Raw genomic sequence first — 16,988 nt, 5'->3', positions numbered from 1 at the left:
ATACCTTCCCTATTTACCCTTCATAAGACCATTGTGAAAATTAAATCAATTAAAACATACAGTGTGGCTGCATCTTCAAACTGCCTCTAAACTGTTAAATACTAATGGACAATATTATTAGAGAATCACAGAACCTCAGAGTCAGGAAGGACCGTACTACTCATCTCAGTATAAAAGGAGATTAAAATTTCTGATTAATTGCAACACTTGAGCTCCTGCTATAATACTCAGTTGTCCAAGATATGCTTGACAGCTCTAGCAATGGGAAACATCATCTTTTGAGGCAGTCTATTCCATCTAACTCTTAGAAAGATTTTTCCTATTATTGAGTAGAAGTCTGTTTTCCCTTAGCTCTATAAAGTATTTAATATCTAACCCTCATACATTTTAGGCTATTGCTACAGATGCTACAGTTCCTTGCAAACTACTTAAATTGCAAAAAGGAAAAGGAAATATATAACTCACCGAGGAAGAGGTTGGAAGTGGTCATAGGGCATTATCTCTTTAAATCCATCACTACAAATGAAATCATTGTGAGAATATCATTTCTATAATAAATTAACACATTCATTAATTGACGAATATAATATTTGACATCCCAAGAGACAGAGCTCTTCCAAATTGGAAACTAAAAGTATCAAGGGTTATCAACCATTCCCAAAAATTCAGCCACCATCTCTTTAGTTGTCAAGAATATCTACGACACAAATTCCCCAGTTCTATTTGAAAATATAGAAAACTAAACTAGCAGTATATTAATCAAAGGAAAAAAGTATCTTGTAATTTCGATAAATTTATTCCTTTTTATAATCATTACTCTCTTAATATATTAGTGATATTAACACACTGTCCTATTAGTAGGCTCTTCAGAAAACCACTTTATTTCACAGAATTTGTCCTTTGAAAGGTCTCTATTAATAATTACGTTCAACCAGGCTTACAGGAAATGCGCAGTTTAGTAACAGGAAATGAAATCCACTGAGAACGCTTCCTTTTCCACTTGCACACTTCTTCCTAAGCCAGCTGGCAGATATCTGGAGGATTCTGGGACTTGATATTGCTCTGTTATTTTAAGGTATTGTAGTAAGCCAGGAAACTTCCCCAGGCAATCCAAGTCAGCAGGTACTAAATTATGCAATAGGATAGTTTACACATAGCTTTTTATACTTTGGCATTAAAACTTTTTACTTCCTTGCACAATGCATTATTTATACTGAATTTAATATGAAAACTTCAAAAGCCAAAAGATGATAATGAGTGACCCAGTTTAAAAGCTAAAATGGTGAGTGAAAGATATTTATGATTGGCAGATGGACTAGACATTTTACTTGGATGAAGACAGCAGGAGATGTTCAAAAAGGTTCATTATAAAAAAACTTAGGAACACATAGCCCACGACAAGAGAAAGCTAGACTTTCATTCCTAATGAATGTGTCCCAATTCCTATGCACCATAGTTACAAATGTGAATGTAGGCACCTGCCGCCAGTAGACAAAGTCAGGAAATGGAAATGTATTGCCCTGCAAAGATTGATCAGTCTCAGTCGAAGCTGATTTGTTTCTTTTTGAAGTAAAGAGTGTGGACAATGACACAAACCTTGATGGGCAGGGATCCATGCTGCATTCCTTCAGTTTTGGTTTTGGTTTTACATTTTCAGGGTAGTAGTGACAATAATGGTCAGGAACTACCCTCTTCAAGCGGATATCCACACATTCAGCAGAATTGAGCTGATAACCTAAAGTGTTAGAAAAGGAAAGTCTGAATATTGCATCCATTTCATTTTTACTTGGCAGAGTTATCACTTGCCACACACTTTTTTTTTCCTCTTTAAGAAACTTAACTCAGTGGTTCTCAATCCTGGCTCTATAACAGAACCACATGGGAGCTTTTAATATACTCTAATGCCCAGGTTCCTTCATGGTCCAATTAAGTCAGAAGTCCTGTGGCTTGGATCCAGGAAAACAGTATCTTTTTAAAAAGATTCTCAGGTTCTTCTCAGATGACTAAAATGCGTGGCCAAAATTGAGAACGACAATTAGTACCAACTGTGGTACTCTCAGCACTTCGAACTAAAAAATGACAATAGTCTCCTCTTAAGAACTGTTTCCAGCCCAGGTGCGGGAGAGTTATTCATTCTCCTCAGTTCATTGTCTTTTCTCCTCATTGTCACCACCGCACTGTGCAAGGCCCTTCTCTCATTTCCGTATAATCTCTCTTCTTCCCTTATTGACATTCCCATTCCAATCCCTGCAACACACCTATTTTGATTTGTTGTTCATACGTCCTGAAATATGCAACCGTCTTACGTAAGGTTGTTTTTTTGTGTATCTGTTTTTAACTTAATAAATGATAATGTGTTTTAAATCTTGTTCCGTTTTCCACTTTTTTCACTCAACATCATGTTTTTGAGAACTACCCTTGCGCTGGGTGGTTGCTGAGTTGAATATTTCTTTCATAACATTTTATGATATGCATACACAGTACCGCATTTTACTCCTCTGCTCCCCTGGGATGCCACAGGCACCTGCAATACCAATAAGCTTTCCAAATGGGGAATTAAGCATTGTCTATACAGAAAGGAACAAAATTCATCCCCCTATGTCACTCCCCAGCCCTCGTCTCACAAGCCTTCAAACGGAAGGAATGAAGACTTATTCCTGATTCTATTAAATCTAATTTGTAGAGTTTCTGAGGAAAGTGAACTTTGCAAATAGATGAGTGCTATAAATTTAAAATGCAAGTCACAAAATGATGCTTCTATTTCCTGAAAGATCTGATTCCAAGTTTCCTGTCACCACATACGTGTCTTGTTAAAGTTAAACTTTTTCAAAAAAAGGTAATTTTTCAAAACTAGAATGAGCTCTTTACGAAAGAAAAAATGCCAAAAGCCAAGCACTCTGCCTCTGCCAGTTGGTCTACAGGTCTAAAAATACATTTAAAGTCCTGATTGTCGAGAGGAATCTGATTTTATAAACCACTAGACAGCCTTCTACAAGACATGGCTTGGATGTAAGCTGAGTGCAGAAGGACGGACTGGTATGCATTATAAAAAGCAAGGTCAAAACCGCAAGAATGAAAATCCAAATGGAGTCAATAAAATGTTACTTGGGTGCCAATATCTGCCAGAAAGTCAACGATATCAGATGGCAATGGCAATCTAGGTACTTTCTCCAAATTGATCTCAAGTGTCTCACATCGACGATTACAGACGGGACTAGGAAAGTCCATTCAAGTACCCCTGGTACCTTAGAGACCGATGAACTAATTTTCTTGATTATCCAAAAAACTCTGAAATTCCATTCACACACATCACACAGATTTGATTACTAATATAATTAAATTTTGGTAATGTTTTCTTTGTGGGTTTTATGTGTGTGTTTTATTTTCCCCAAAACAAGTACAAAATGAGATTACAGCTCCTTGAGTCAGAAAAAAAAATCTTTGTTCTAAACAGAAATGGACTTCTAAATGAAAACAGGGCATATACAGGTGTTTATAATTTGAGGAGAGACAATTAATTTTCCTCTTTTGTTTTATCACAGTTTAGAAATAGCAAAAAGCAAAAGAAATGAGGCAGATTGCCTTTCTATATCTTGAACAAATGTACTGAAATTCTGCCAGCGTACAGAAAATGGCAGGAACCCCAAAAGCAGCCTAAAATCTCCCTTCTGTTCTTACATCCACTGCTATCTTTGGAGACGATCTCACTGCTAAGTGCTCATGCACATTTATAGTTCCAGCAGGACTATGTCTTTCCATGGGCACCCAAGTATGAGAAACACCTATTTGCTTCCCAAGAACTTAATCAACTGGACTAAGCTGAATCCCACTATAAAATGTCTCCTCTGGAGTAGAAAGTGTCTTTTATCTTATGGATCCAAATGTGAACGTCTCTCTGAATGACTATGTGTAAGAATAAATAAATAAAATTTAAAAAAAAAATAGATGTTTGAGCCAGGAATGGTGGCACATGCCTGCACTCCCAGCTACTCGAGAGGCTGGAGTGGGAGGATGGCTTGGGCCCACCAGTTGGAGACCAGCCTGGGCAACATAGTGAGACGCCATCTCTACAAAATATTTTAAAAATTAGCCAGGCATGGTGCCACGTGCCTGTAGTTCCAGCTACTTGGGAAGCTGAGGCTGGAGGATCGCTTGAGCCCAGGAGTTTGAGTCTAGCCTGGGCAACTTAGTGAGACCTGCCTCTAAAACAAACAAACAAACAAAAAGGAGAGAGATATGTTTGTTTTTCTGCAGAGTAAGAGTACCCAAAGAGTCATAAGTGACTCAAAGATGTAAAGGAAACTTTGCCTCATAAAAATGCTTATAACATTCAAGAAAATTCAGGAGGAATTGAAAATAAACTGAATGAATGTCAGAGCTGGTAGAAACTTGAAGATGACTTACTCCACTGGTTTGTTTTCACTATATTAATTTTGTGATTGTGTTCTATTTGTGACAAGGGATAGATTTCCACTTACGGTAGTACTATTAAATTCTTTTCGTGAATATGTTTATTTAAGTTGAATAAATGCCCCCTTAAAGAAAAATCCTTTAGTAAATAACAGTGCAGGAATAACACAGATATGGCAAAAATAGTGATGGCAATATGGCTCCAGCTGCTATCCAAAGACACTGGCTTAAAGAGGCAATGGTTCTCAAAGTGGAGTGTGTACCATCATCTCCTGGAGGATGAGCCACACTCTGGGGTTTCTGACTCAGTAGGTCTGCGGTGGGGCCTGAGAATCTGCATGTCTAGTTAGTTCCCAGGAGATGCTGATGCTGCAGGTCCAGGAAGCCCACTGTGAGAATCACTGCTGCAGGATCATAATCAAGTGGTCCATTGCCTCAACCCTGGCCCTGGGAAGAACTAGCTGGCAAACTGGGGAGATTCACTTTTACTTTCTTTCTGTGGCACTATTCAGTCTTCTCTTCCATTTCCGGGGACGTAAACTTCTTCCTGGGCCTGGGCTGCCCAGTGCTTCCCAAAAAAGTGCCTGCCCTGTTGTTTTAGGGGGAGCCTAAATTCCAGAAGACAGACATCTGCCTGCATATTCACAGCAACCTGTATATTCACAGCATATTTACTGACTGAAGAGCCCTCCTTCATATACCTGTAGTTTAAAGGAGAAAGGCCAGTTTCTGACTCTAAGTAAATTGATATGCGGTAGGCTTCAAGGATTGAAAAGATGTGGAGCTAGGCTGGGCTGGAGAAGGATTTATTCTAGCTCTTCAAACAAGACCATACCTGAGCCTGTATACCCTGATCTGGTCCCAGGTGTAGTAGGAGGTTTAGGGGAGGCAAAGGGCAAAGTCATTTAGAGCATGACTCTGACATCAAGCAGATCTGGCACCAGATCCTAGCTGCACTGTTTACTAGCTGAACAACATACTACTGTATGCTCTTTACACTTTCTAAGTGTCAGTTTGTTCATGCATAAGACAGGAATAAAAGAGACCTTCCTTAGGGTTTTCTTGAAGAATAAATGTGATTATGAACATCTAACCCATGGCTTGACACATGGTAAATACATAGTACCACTGCCTGGTACTCTAAGGGGAAGCTTCAACATAAATCCCTATTCTAGTAAGTCATGGTTCCTGGGTTGCATGCATTTATTCTTTGATTTAAAAGGTCAGTTCAGAAAAAGAGAATTATTTTGACAGTAGCTCTAGTTGCCTCCTCATTTGCTCCAGAGAGTTGCCAGTTCTCCATATCAAATGGACAATTATCTTCCACCGGAGCATGAAAGATGCTGCTTTTGTAGCGTGTGTGTGGAGCCCTGGATTACACTTGTCCCCAAACCTTCCTCAACTGACTATGAAAACCTTGAAAAAGGCTGGGCACAGTGGCTCATGCCTGTAATCCCAGCACTTTGGGAGACCAAGGCAGGTAGATCACCTGAGGTTGGGAGTTCAAGACCAGCCTGGCCAACATGGTGAAACCTGTCTTTACTAAAAATACAAAAATTAGCCAGGCATGGTGGTGGGCACCTGTAATCCCAGCTACTCAGGAGGCTGAGGCACGAGAATCGTTTAAACCTGGGAGGCGGAGGTTGCAGCGAGCCGAGATTTGGCCATGGCACTCCAGCCTGGATGACAGAGCGAGACTCAAAAAAAAAAAAAAAAAAAAGACCTTGAACTAAGCAGACAATAAGCAGGGCTTTCCCCTTAACACTTAGTAGGGACCCTTTCTCTTTTTAATAAGCTTATACTCTTGCACCTGAGGAGAGAAAAGTTGTAAATCTAACATTAGAACCAACACACCCATTGACTCAACCAGGCTGGGCAAGTCACTCCATCTTTCTGCTTCTCAGATTTTTCATAGAAAATTAAAAATAATACATACTTTAAGGGCAATCAAGAAGAGAAATGCAGTAACACATGCAAACAAGTTTTTTTACAGTTTTGTTTTGGGTTTTTTTTGGCTAAAAGTAAAAGGTATTTTCCAAATCCAGTTTTGCACCTGTCTTCAAGAATAAAGGCAAATGCATCTTCTTCATTAACACGATTGCATTCAGGCTGCTAAGTAAGGTGCTGTGTGATGAGACATCTCTAATCACCACACCAATTTTAAAATCAGCTTCGAAAATGTAAATGTGTAATTTATCTAACTCTGAGCTCTAAATATTCATGAACAAAGCCTGGGCCTCACCTCCTCCACACGTCACAGTGCAGGGAAAGAAGTCAGTTTGTCTCCACTGATGACTGATGGGCTGGTAAAAGAAGAACTGAACCACGCTGTCTTTGGCTGCAGTGTACCTGGTCTGGACAAAGAGAACTGTGAGAACACACGTGCAAACAAGGAGCTAGTGCTTTCCACACCTTTCAGAATAAGATAAATGTTCTTCATGTATGTAGACAACCACCCGTCCATTAGAAAAACTATGGGGCAAGAGTCCAATAAGTTTAAGATGTGATGACATTTCATTAAGATTTGTCATAAATGGGGGCTCAGGTGATCTTCTGCAAATCTCCCTGGAGTCATTTTTCCAGATAATTCCATGCCTATGAATGGATTCACAAAAAATGTAGGTAGACTTTTTTGTTTGTTCGTTTCATACTGTTTTTCTTCCTGAAACATTTGATTTTAATTTTGACAACACAGATTGAGAATTGATTTGGGTTTGCTCACAATATAGCACATAGTGGAGACTCTTACATTTTTAATAATAATATATTTAAGCACATCCTTCTGAAAAATTCTTCTAGAAGCACAACTGCAAGAACTCAACTTAAGTGTACAAATATAAGGTGTTTAAACAGTCTAGTATCTAATTAAAAGGAAACGGGGGCCAGGCACGGTGGCTCACACCTGTAATCTCAGCACTTTGGGAGGTCAAGGCAGGTAGATCACTTGAGGTCAGGAGTTCGAGACCAGCCTTGCCAACATGGTGAAACCCCATCTCTATTAAAAATACAACAATTAGCCCAGCATGGTGCCACATGCCTGTAGTCCCAGCTACTCAGGAGGCTGAGGTGGGAGAATCTCTTGAACCACTGCCTCAAAAAAAAAAAAAAAAAAAAAAAAAAAAAAAGGGAAATAGGGCACCAATGAGGTAATATATATGTTAATTAGTTCCATCTAGCCATTCCACAATATACCCATATTTCAAAATATCATGTTATACACTATAAATATGTACAATTTTTGTCAATTAAAAATGCTAAGAAAAGATTAATGTGGCCAGGCACAGTGGCTCACGCCTATAATCCCAGCACTTTAGGAGGCTGAGGTGGGTAGATCATCTGAGGTCAGGAGTTTGAGACCAGCCTGGCCAACATGGCAAACCTGGTCTCTACTAAAAAATACAAAAATTAGCTGGGTGTGGTGGCATGTGCCTGTAGTCCCAGCTACTCAGGAGGCTGAGGCAGGAGAATAGCTCGAACCCGGGAGGCGGAGGTTGCAGTGAGCTGAGATCGCACCATTGCACTCCAGCCGGGGCAACAAAAGTGAAACTCCATCTAAAAAAAAAAAAGTAAAAGAAAAAATTACTGTGTTAGAAAAATCAGGCCAGGCACAGTGGCTCACACCTGTAATCCTAGCACTTTGGGAGTTCAAGGCAGGAGGATCACTTGAGGCCAGAAGTTTGAAATCAGTCTGGTCAACATAGCGAGATCCTATCTCTCCAAAAGAAAAAGTTTAAAATTAGCCAGGTGTGGTGGCATGCACCTGTAGTCCCAGCTATAGCTACTGGGGATGCTGAGGCAGGAAGACACCTTGAGTCCAGGAGTTTGAGGCTACAGTGAGCCATGATCACGCCACTGCACTCCAGTCTGGGAAACAAAGCAAGACTCTGTCTCAAAAAAACATGAAAAAGAAAAATCTCTAAAAAATGCAATTAAAAAAAAAACAAGAAATAAAATTGGGATAAAAAATTTTAACAATAAAAATAAATATGGTGGGCCAGGCGTGGTGGCTGATGCCTGTAATCCCAGCACTTTGGGAAGCTGAGGCAGGCAGGTCCCTTGAGGTCAGGAGCTCAAGACCAGCCTGGCCAACATGGTGAAACCATGGCTCCACTAAAAATACAAAAATTAGCTGGGTGTGGTGGCACATGCCTGTAATCCCAGCTACTCGGGAAGCTGAGGCAGGAGAATTGCTTGAACCCGGGAGGCAGAGGTTGCAATGAGCTGAGATCACACCATTGCACTCCACCCTGGGCAACAGAGTGAGACTGCATCTCAAAAAATAAAATAAAATAAAATAAAAATAGTATTATAAAAGATATTTCATATGAGAAATGCTATATTTAGTGGAAGAAACAGCTTATCAAAATAATACAGTTTAATTTTTAAAGGGAATTTTAATAAGGAATATCAATAAATCTGCTATATTTCTTTAAAAAATAGATAATAGACAAATAGAATGATGAAGAGACAATATTTAATGATATAATTGCTTAGAATTTCCTAGATTTTAAGAAAGACAGAATTCTCTCTTTCAAAATGCTCATTGAGTTCTAGATATTTTAAAAAATAAAACAAAAAGCATAAAGAAAAATCCTAAAAGTTATCACATACAAAAATATGATTACCTAGAAAAATGTGAAAAATCAGATTAACATCACATTTCTCACAAGCAATATCGGATTCAAGAAAACAAAGTCAAGTCCTTAAAGTGATGAGGGACAAGAATATTGGATCTAGAATTCTATAACCAAGTTATTAATCAGTAATCAGTTATCAGCTATTCACCTATAATCAAATGACCAATCATTAATCAATGAAATAAATATATTTTCCGACACAAAATGATTCTGAAACTTTAACACTTAGAGATATTCACTGGAAAAAAAGAAAAAAAACTACTAAAGAATGTACCTAAGAACTAATATAAATACAGAAGTAGTGAGATGCAAGAAGCAATAATGATTAAATAAATCAATAAAGCTTATGAGAGAATCTAAACAAGGATTGATTTTAAAATAGTGGTTTTATGTGCTTAATTACAAAATGACATAAAAATTCCAGACACAAGATGTGTGTGTAGGGAAGGAGAGGCAGGGTTATGGTAACGGAGTGGAGACAGCACAGGTATTACACAGATAGGATACACTGCTAAGGAGCTTTGTTTCTGGCTGTGGCAGGACTGCTTGTTTCTGATGAATCTCCCCAGTGAGAATAAATAAAAATGCTGCCTAAAATTTTCCTTTTTCTTTTTCTTTTTTCTTTTTCTTTTTTTTTTTTTTTTTTGACCCAGAGTCTCGCTCTGTCGCCCAGGCTGGAGTGCAGTGGCGCGATCTCGGCTCACTACAAGCTCTGCCTCCCGGGTTCACGCCATTCTCCTGCCTCGGCCTCCCGAGTAGCTGAGACTACAGGTGCCCGCCACCACGCTTGGCTAATTTTTTGTATTTTTTTTTAGTAGAGATAGGGTTCCACTATGTTAGCCAGGATGGTCTCGATCTCCTGACCTCATGATCCGCCCGCCTCGGCTTCCCAAAGTGCTGGGATTACAGGCGTGAGCCATCACGCCCAGCCTTTTTTTTTTTTCTTTTTTTGAGAGGGAGTCTCGCTCTGTTACTCAGGCTGGAGAACAGTGGTGCGATCTCAGCTCACTGCAACCTTCGCCTCCCAGGTTCAAGGGATTCTCTTGCCTCAGCCTCCTGAGTAGCTGGGATTACAGGCACACGCTACCATGCCTAGCTAATTTTTGTATTTTTTAGTACAGATGCAGTTTCTCCATGTCGGCTAGGCTGGTCTCAAACTCCTGACAGCAGGTGATCCACCTGCCTCAGCCTCCCAAAGTGCTGGGATGACAGGCATGAGCCAAAGCGCCCGGCCCATAAAATATTTTTAGTGTATTTTAGTGCATCAGAAAACTACCATGCTAGTGAGGATTTGCAGGACTAAGACCAAAGACACAAAAGAAACTCAGAAATGTGAGCAAATTTGGCGTGACATTTGGCTCTACCTTTTTGCTCAAGGCATTTTCCAGTCTGCAAGTGGTGGCTGAGCAGCTGAGAAACTGGACAGATCTGTCATCAGCCTCACGTAGTGGAAAGCGAACACTAGAGCTCAAGGCCTTCCAAGGTGTCAGGTGTTGGTAAACACCCCAGGTTCCCAGCCCAGGACCCTAGAAAGTTTTATCATAGGAATAAAGTAAACTGGAAACACGACAACCTTCAAAGGGAATAAAGCCCTGGTTCAAGTTATCTCAATTCTTTGTTGGATAAAGATCACTGGTTGCTAACCTAGCTGTCTTCTAGAAGCAAAAATAAGACAGCTAAAATAATCCAGTTGGAAGAGTGTTAGACTGAAGATCTAGAAGCAAAAATAATCTGATAATAATTTTTAAAGGGGATTTTAACAAAGAGTATCAATAAATCTGCTACAATCTCAAATTATACCCACAACCTTTCTTCCACAATATACAGCACAAACTTTAAAAGTAACCAAGAATAGAAAAAACAAAATTTAATGACAACCCAAAAAAGTGAAAAAAATAGATATTATAAACATAATGACAGGAAATCCAGATATTGGTATTAACTGATGAAAATATAAAAACTTAAGTACACCATTACCACCTCCTGCAACCCTGGCCTTGGCTTCAGTCTTGTTTCCCCGCAGGAGGGGCCTAGCAACACCTTATGCTATTCCTATGATTATAACATAAGTATTGGAACACTTTGCCTCGGGCTCTGTTTTTCAGAGAACTTGGAACAAGATTAAAATGTTCAAGAAATCAAATTATAAGATGGGGAATTTCACTGGAAACAAGCTATAACTAAAATGGAAATTATAGGAATAAAAGATGCAATAATTTAAATCAGTATCTCAATGGACAAACTTAAAAGTGGATTAAAATAGACTTTGGCAAGTATTTTATAAAGAGCCAGATAGTAAACATTTTAGGTTTTCAGGCTACATGGTTTCTGTTGCAACTATTCAATTCTGCTAGTATAGTGCAAAAGTAGCCATTGACAATGTGTAAACAGATAGGGGTGGCTGTTCTGATAAAACTTTATTTACAAAAACAGTGATGGCCTGCTGGTTGTAATCTGCTGATCCCTGAATTAGACACACCTGAGCAAAGGATCAGTAAAATGACAGATAAAAAGAAAGTGGAAATTAGACAAATTGGATACAGGTAAAGGTATAATTACATATAAATACATAACAAAGAGCTTGGGACAGAAGTTAATCTGAAGAGATAATAAATGAGAATCTGTCAAAACTGATAGCGGATCTCAAGCCACAGATTCATGAGAAACCTGGACCTCAAGCTGAAGAAAGGCACTAATTACACCATAGCCCAGTTGATGAAAACCCAAAACAAAGGGAACACACTTAAAAGCAGATGAAGAAAAAGGACAAATTATTTCTAAGGAACAAAAAGAAGACTGATAGCTGACTTCTCCACAGAATAAACTGAAGTCAGAAGACAATGGGGAGATATCCTCAAAGTGCTGAAAGAAACGTTTTATAATAACAGAAGGGTCAATTCACTAGGAAGATGCAATGATTCTAAATGTGAACATACTTACCAAACTAGCCTCAAAATACAGAAGGCACAATGCACAGTCGCGGGGTAGTTTTAGCACATCTCTCATGATAGAATAAGCAGACAAAAATCAGGAAGGTTATAATTTTGAATAACACAATTACTAAACGTGACCTAATTGACATACATAGAACATTGTATCCAACAACAGAAGACGACGCATCACATTCTCCCAAACTTTGTTATATTCTGAGCTACAAACCAAGTTTTACAAATTTTGAAATATTGAAATAATATGGAGTATGTTCTTTGACCACAGTAGAATTAAGCTATAAAAATAAATTTTAAAAAGATTACTGGAAAATTCCCTCATGGTTGGATGTTATACTTCTAAATAATCTACAAGTCAAAGAATATATAATTATGAAACTTACAAAGTAATTTAACTGAATGATGAAGGAAAACATTTCATATCAAAATTATTAAATTAAATATAAGGCATGCACTGAGAGAAACTTATAGACTTAAATGTATATGTTTTAGGGAGAAAAGATGAAAATTAATGATTTCATAATCCATCTCAAGAAGTTTAGGAAAAAAACAGCCTATGGGATCTAAAGAAGTAAGAGTGGACATAATAAAGATAGGAGCAGACATTAATGATATGGAAAGAAAACTAGAGTAAAACAGTCATGAACCCAAAAGTTGTTTCTGCAAAATGTCTAATAAAATTGATAACCCTCTGATGTGACTGAGCAAGGAGAAGAGTAGGCACAAATAGTCAATGACAGGAATGAGAAAGAGGACATACTACAGGTTGTTCAGAAAGTGAACAAATAATAAGAGAATGCTATGAAAAGTATGCCAATAACTTTTTAAAAGTTAGTTGAAATAGACAAATTCATTGAAACAAAACAGACATAAGAAATAAGAAAATCTAAAGAATCTGTATCTTTCAAAGACATTAAATGCATAATTCTAAATATTTTCTGGTGCACACTGCCAAACATTTAAAGAAAAAAAAAGGAATCAAACGTTTGCAAACTATTGCAGAGAATAAGAGGAAACACTTCTAAACTTGTTTTATAAAAGCAGAATAAAATGCCAAGACCTGAAAAAGGCATTCCAAGAAAACAAACGAACAAGCAAACCCTTTCCTTCACATAGGTACCAAAACAACAACAAAAACCTTAAGTGAAATAATTTAAAATCACATCCAGTGATATATAAAAGGATACACCTTTTAACAAACAATAAAATAATTAATATTAACAATAAATTCTATTTTTTTTTTGAAATGGCTTCTCACTCGGTCACCCAGGCTGGAGTGCAGTGGCACAATCTTGGCCCACTGCAACCTCTACCTTTCAGGTTGAAGCAATTCATCTGCCTCAGCCTCCCAAGTAGCTGGGACTACAGGCGCATGCCACCACACCCAGCTAATTTTTTGTATTTTAGTAGAGACAGAGTTTCACCGTGTTAGCTAGGCTGGTCTCAATCTCCTGACCTCGTGATCCGCCTGCCTTGGCCTCCAAAAGTGTTGGGATTACAGGGGTGAACCACCATGCCCGGCAACTAACAATAAATTCTAATTGAAAAGAATAATGACTAAGTAGGTTTATCACAGGAAGATACAGTTGGTTTAACATTTGAAAAATCAATGTCATTTATTACATTAAAAAGGAAAAAGGAGAAAACCATGTGATCATCTCTAAAGATGCAGAAAATGCATCTGATAAAGCTCTATGCTTGTACATAATGAAGCAAACTAGAAAAAGAAAAAATTCTTTCACCAAATAAAATATCTATAAAAAATTTTATAGTAAACATCATATATAATGGTGAATTACAGGGAACTTTGCTCCTGAAGTGAGATGCAAAACAAGGACAGCTGCCATCTTCATTATTTGCAGATGTCACAATTGTGTATGTATACAATCCAAAAGAATTCACAAACTATTAGTATTAATACATGAATATAGTAAGAATATAATGTCAATACACAAAAATCAATATTTCCACACCCCAGAAACACATAGAAACTGAAAAAAATACCATTTATAGTAACATCAAAATAACCAACACCTGAAAATAAACGTAATAAAACATATTAAAGACATAGAGTAAAAATTATGAACATTATTGAGAGAAATTTTAAAAGAACTAAAAAATGTATGGATATGGCATATTTATGACTTGAAAGACTTAGTATTGGAAAATGTCAATTTTCCTTAAATTGACATACAGATCCAATGCAATTCCAATCAAAATCCAGCAGATTTTTAAAAACAGACAAGCTGATTTCAATGATATAAAAATGCAGTGTCAAGAAAAGCAAAGATAATCTGCAAGAACAAAGCTGAAACTTATACTTCCAGATATCAAGACTTATTTTAATGCTACAGTAGATATCTCACAATGGTATTGGCACAAATAAACAAACAGATCAGTGAAACAAAGTAGGGTCCATAAATACATTGTTATTACCAGACTTCAGAGAAATAGGCAATGGATCATTCTTCACCTAATGGCTCTAGGTCAATTAAACAGTCATATAGAAAAAATATTGATTCTATTATACCTCACAATATATACAAAATAATTTCTAGATGGATTATAGCCTTTGGTGTGAAAAGAAAAATATTAAGGCTTCCAAACACAAACATAGAAGAATATCTTAGGGGTCGGGCATGTATTCCCAGGACTTTGGGAGACCAAGGTGGGAGAATCGCTTGAGCTCAGGAGTTTGAGACCAGCCTGGGCAACACAGCTGGATCCTGTTACTACAAAAAAAAATTTTTTTTGTTTAATTTGGCCGGGCACAGTGGCTCACACCTGTAATCCCAGCAGTTTGGGAGGCTGAGGTGGGTGGATCACTTGAGGTCAGGAGTTCAAGACCAGCCTGGCCAATAGAGTGAAACCCTGTCTCTACTAAAAATACAAAAAACTTGCTGGGTGTGGTGGCATACACCTGTAATCCCAGTTACACAGGAGGCTGAGGCAGGAGAATAGCTTGAACCCAGGAGGTGGAGGTTGCAGTGAGGTGAGATCGTGCCACTGCACTCCAGTCTGGGCGACAGAGAGAGACTCAAATAAATAAATGAATAAATAGCCAGGCATGGTGGTGTGCACATGTAGTCCCAACTACTTGGAAGGCTGAGGTGAGAGAATCACTTGAGCCCAGGAAGTCAAAGCTGCAGTGAGTCATGATTGTGCCACCGAACCCTAGCCTGGGCAACAGAGCAAGACTGCATCTCAAAACAAAACAAAACAAAACAAAAACAAAAAAACCCACAAACAAACAACAACAAAAAGAAGAATTTCTTCATGATTCTGGATGAGGCAGATTTCTCAACCAGGATACAAACAGCACTAACTATAAAGTTAAAGGCTGATAAACTACATTACAGTAAAATTGAGAACTTCTGTATAGGGAAACTGATAGCCCTAAATACATTTAATGGAGAAAAAAATGAAAATAGAATGAATTAAGAATTCAGCTCTAGCAGCTGAAAATATAATACCAAAATAAACCCATACAAAGATAAAAGAAATAAATAAAAATTTATATAAATAGAAATGTAAAAAAAACTCTGAGTTAATGAACAAAACAAAAATCTAGTTGTTAGATGTCTCAGAGACAATGTTTGGATGGTCTGAACAAAACAACAATTACGCAAGGAACCAATAAACGAGTTTAGGAATGAAAGAGACATTGTTATAGGTAAAGAGGAGATTGTTTTTAACAACAAGAGAATACCATGATTACATTTGAAGAGCTAAGTTTGAAAAATGAGATGAATTGGATACTTCCGTAGAAAAATGTAAATTTCAAAATTGGCTAAAATAATAAGCCTAAGAGAAACATAAATGGTTTCTAAGTCTTTTCCATTACCACCGAAAAGAAAAATAAGAAAAGAAAAGAAAGAAAGAGAGAAAAGGCATTAAGCCAGATGTGTTACAGAAAGAGAAATCCTTAGTGTAGTAGACACATTTCATTGCCTACCAGCATCCATTTCTCCTTTCCAGTCTACAGACACTCAATTTTGTTCATGTTCATTCCTTCCTCCTGTGTCTTACACATACATCCTGATTGTTCTTTTTTTTATTTATTTTATTTTATTTTTTTTTTTGAGATGAAGTCTCGTTCTGTCACCCGGCCAGAGTGCGGTTGTGCAATCTCGGCTCACTGCAACCTCCGCTTCCCGGGTTCAAGTGATTCTCCTGCCTCAGCCTCCCAAGTAGCTGGGATTACAGGCGCCTGCCACCATGCCCAGCTAATTTTTGTATTTTTAGTAGAGATGGGGTTTCACCATGTTGTCCAGGATGGTCTTGATCTCCTGATCTCATGATCTGCCTGCCTCAGCCTCCCAAAGTGCTGGGATTACAGGCGTGAGCCACTGCACATCCTGACTGTTCTACGTGAATCACCGTGGTCACATTTGCCTTGCTAGTGGCAGGACCCATGAGTGTTCTGCTCAGATACACAACTGCAAAGGGTGTCACTGGCCAACAGCCCCAGTTCTGGGTCAAGCTTCCCATGGGATGCTCCTAGCCAGTGACTAAGCACAGCAAGGGTACTGAAGGCAGAGCCATTCTTGGGAGACACTGGAGTCCTATGATGAATGACATTGGCTCAGGGTTTCCTCTCCAGCTTTGCTGAATTCTCCTAGAACCTACTGCATTTAATATGCTTGCATCCAACCTTCCTTCCTTCCCTCTCTCCTTCACTCATGGTCAGATTTTCAGTGCAAACTGACGGCTCTCTCAGCATCACCCTGCTTTCTCTCCCTCTTTTTTCTCACAGGCATTTCCTGAATAAATTTCTTTCACTTCTCATCCTGCCTTGGCATTTGATTCTTAGAGGACCCAGATGAACACAGTAGTGGATGGTACAGAGTGGGCACGTGACCCACTTCTTGTTGATGAGAGGTGGTAAAAGGTCTACTGTGGAGTTTCTGAGGTTTCCTCGCTGAGAAGGTCCACAAGAAAGACAAAGGCCTACCGGGCTTCCGGAGATCACATCGTCTTGTTCACATGTGAC

The 16,988-nt window shown here is 38.4% G+C and overlaps 1 protein-coding gene across 5 annotated transcripts in view; it reads right to left on the bottom strand.

The window, feature by feature from the left end:
* ADAMTSL3 (ADAMTS like 3) overlaps positions 1-16,988 on the bottom strand; it is a 392,199-nt gene that overhangs the window by 147,820 nt on the left and 227,391 nt on the right. For all 5 annotated transcript variants that reach the window (XM_055362792.2, XM_055362793.2, XM_004056691.5 and 2 more), the window contains 3 exons: positions 6,653-6,764; positions 1,597-1,735; positions 466-516 (listed from right to left, as the gene is read on the bottom strand). In XM_055362792.2, coding sequence (XP_055218767.2) covers positions 466-516; positions 1,597-1,735; positions 6,653-6,764 — 302 coding nt within the window. The remainder of the gene's footprint in view (positions 1-465; positions 517-1,596; positions 1,736-6,652; positions 6,765-16,988) is intronic.

The sequence above is a fragment of the Gorilla gorilla genome, chromosome 16 (assembly GCF_029281585.2).
Source record: "Gorilla gorilla gorilla isolate KB3781 chromosome 16, NHGRI_mGorGor1-v2.1_pri, whole genome shotgun sequence".
NCBI classification, from domain to species: domain Eukaryota; kingdom Metazoa; phylum Chordata; class Mammalia; order Primates; family Hominidae; genus Gorilla; species Gorilla gorilla.
This window is presented reverse-complemented; position numbering and strand designations above follow the sequence as displayed.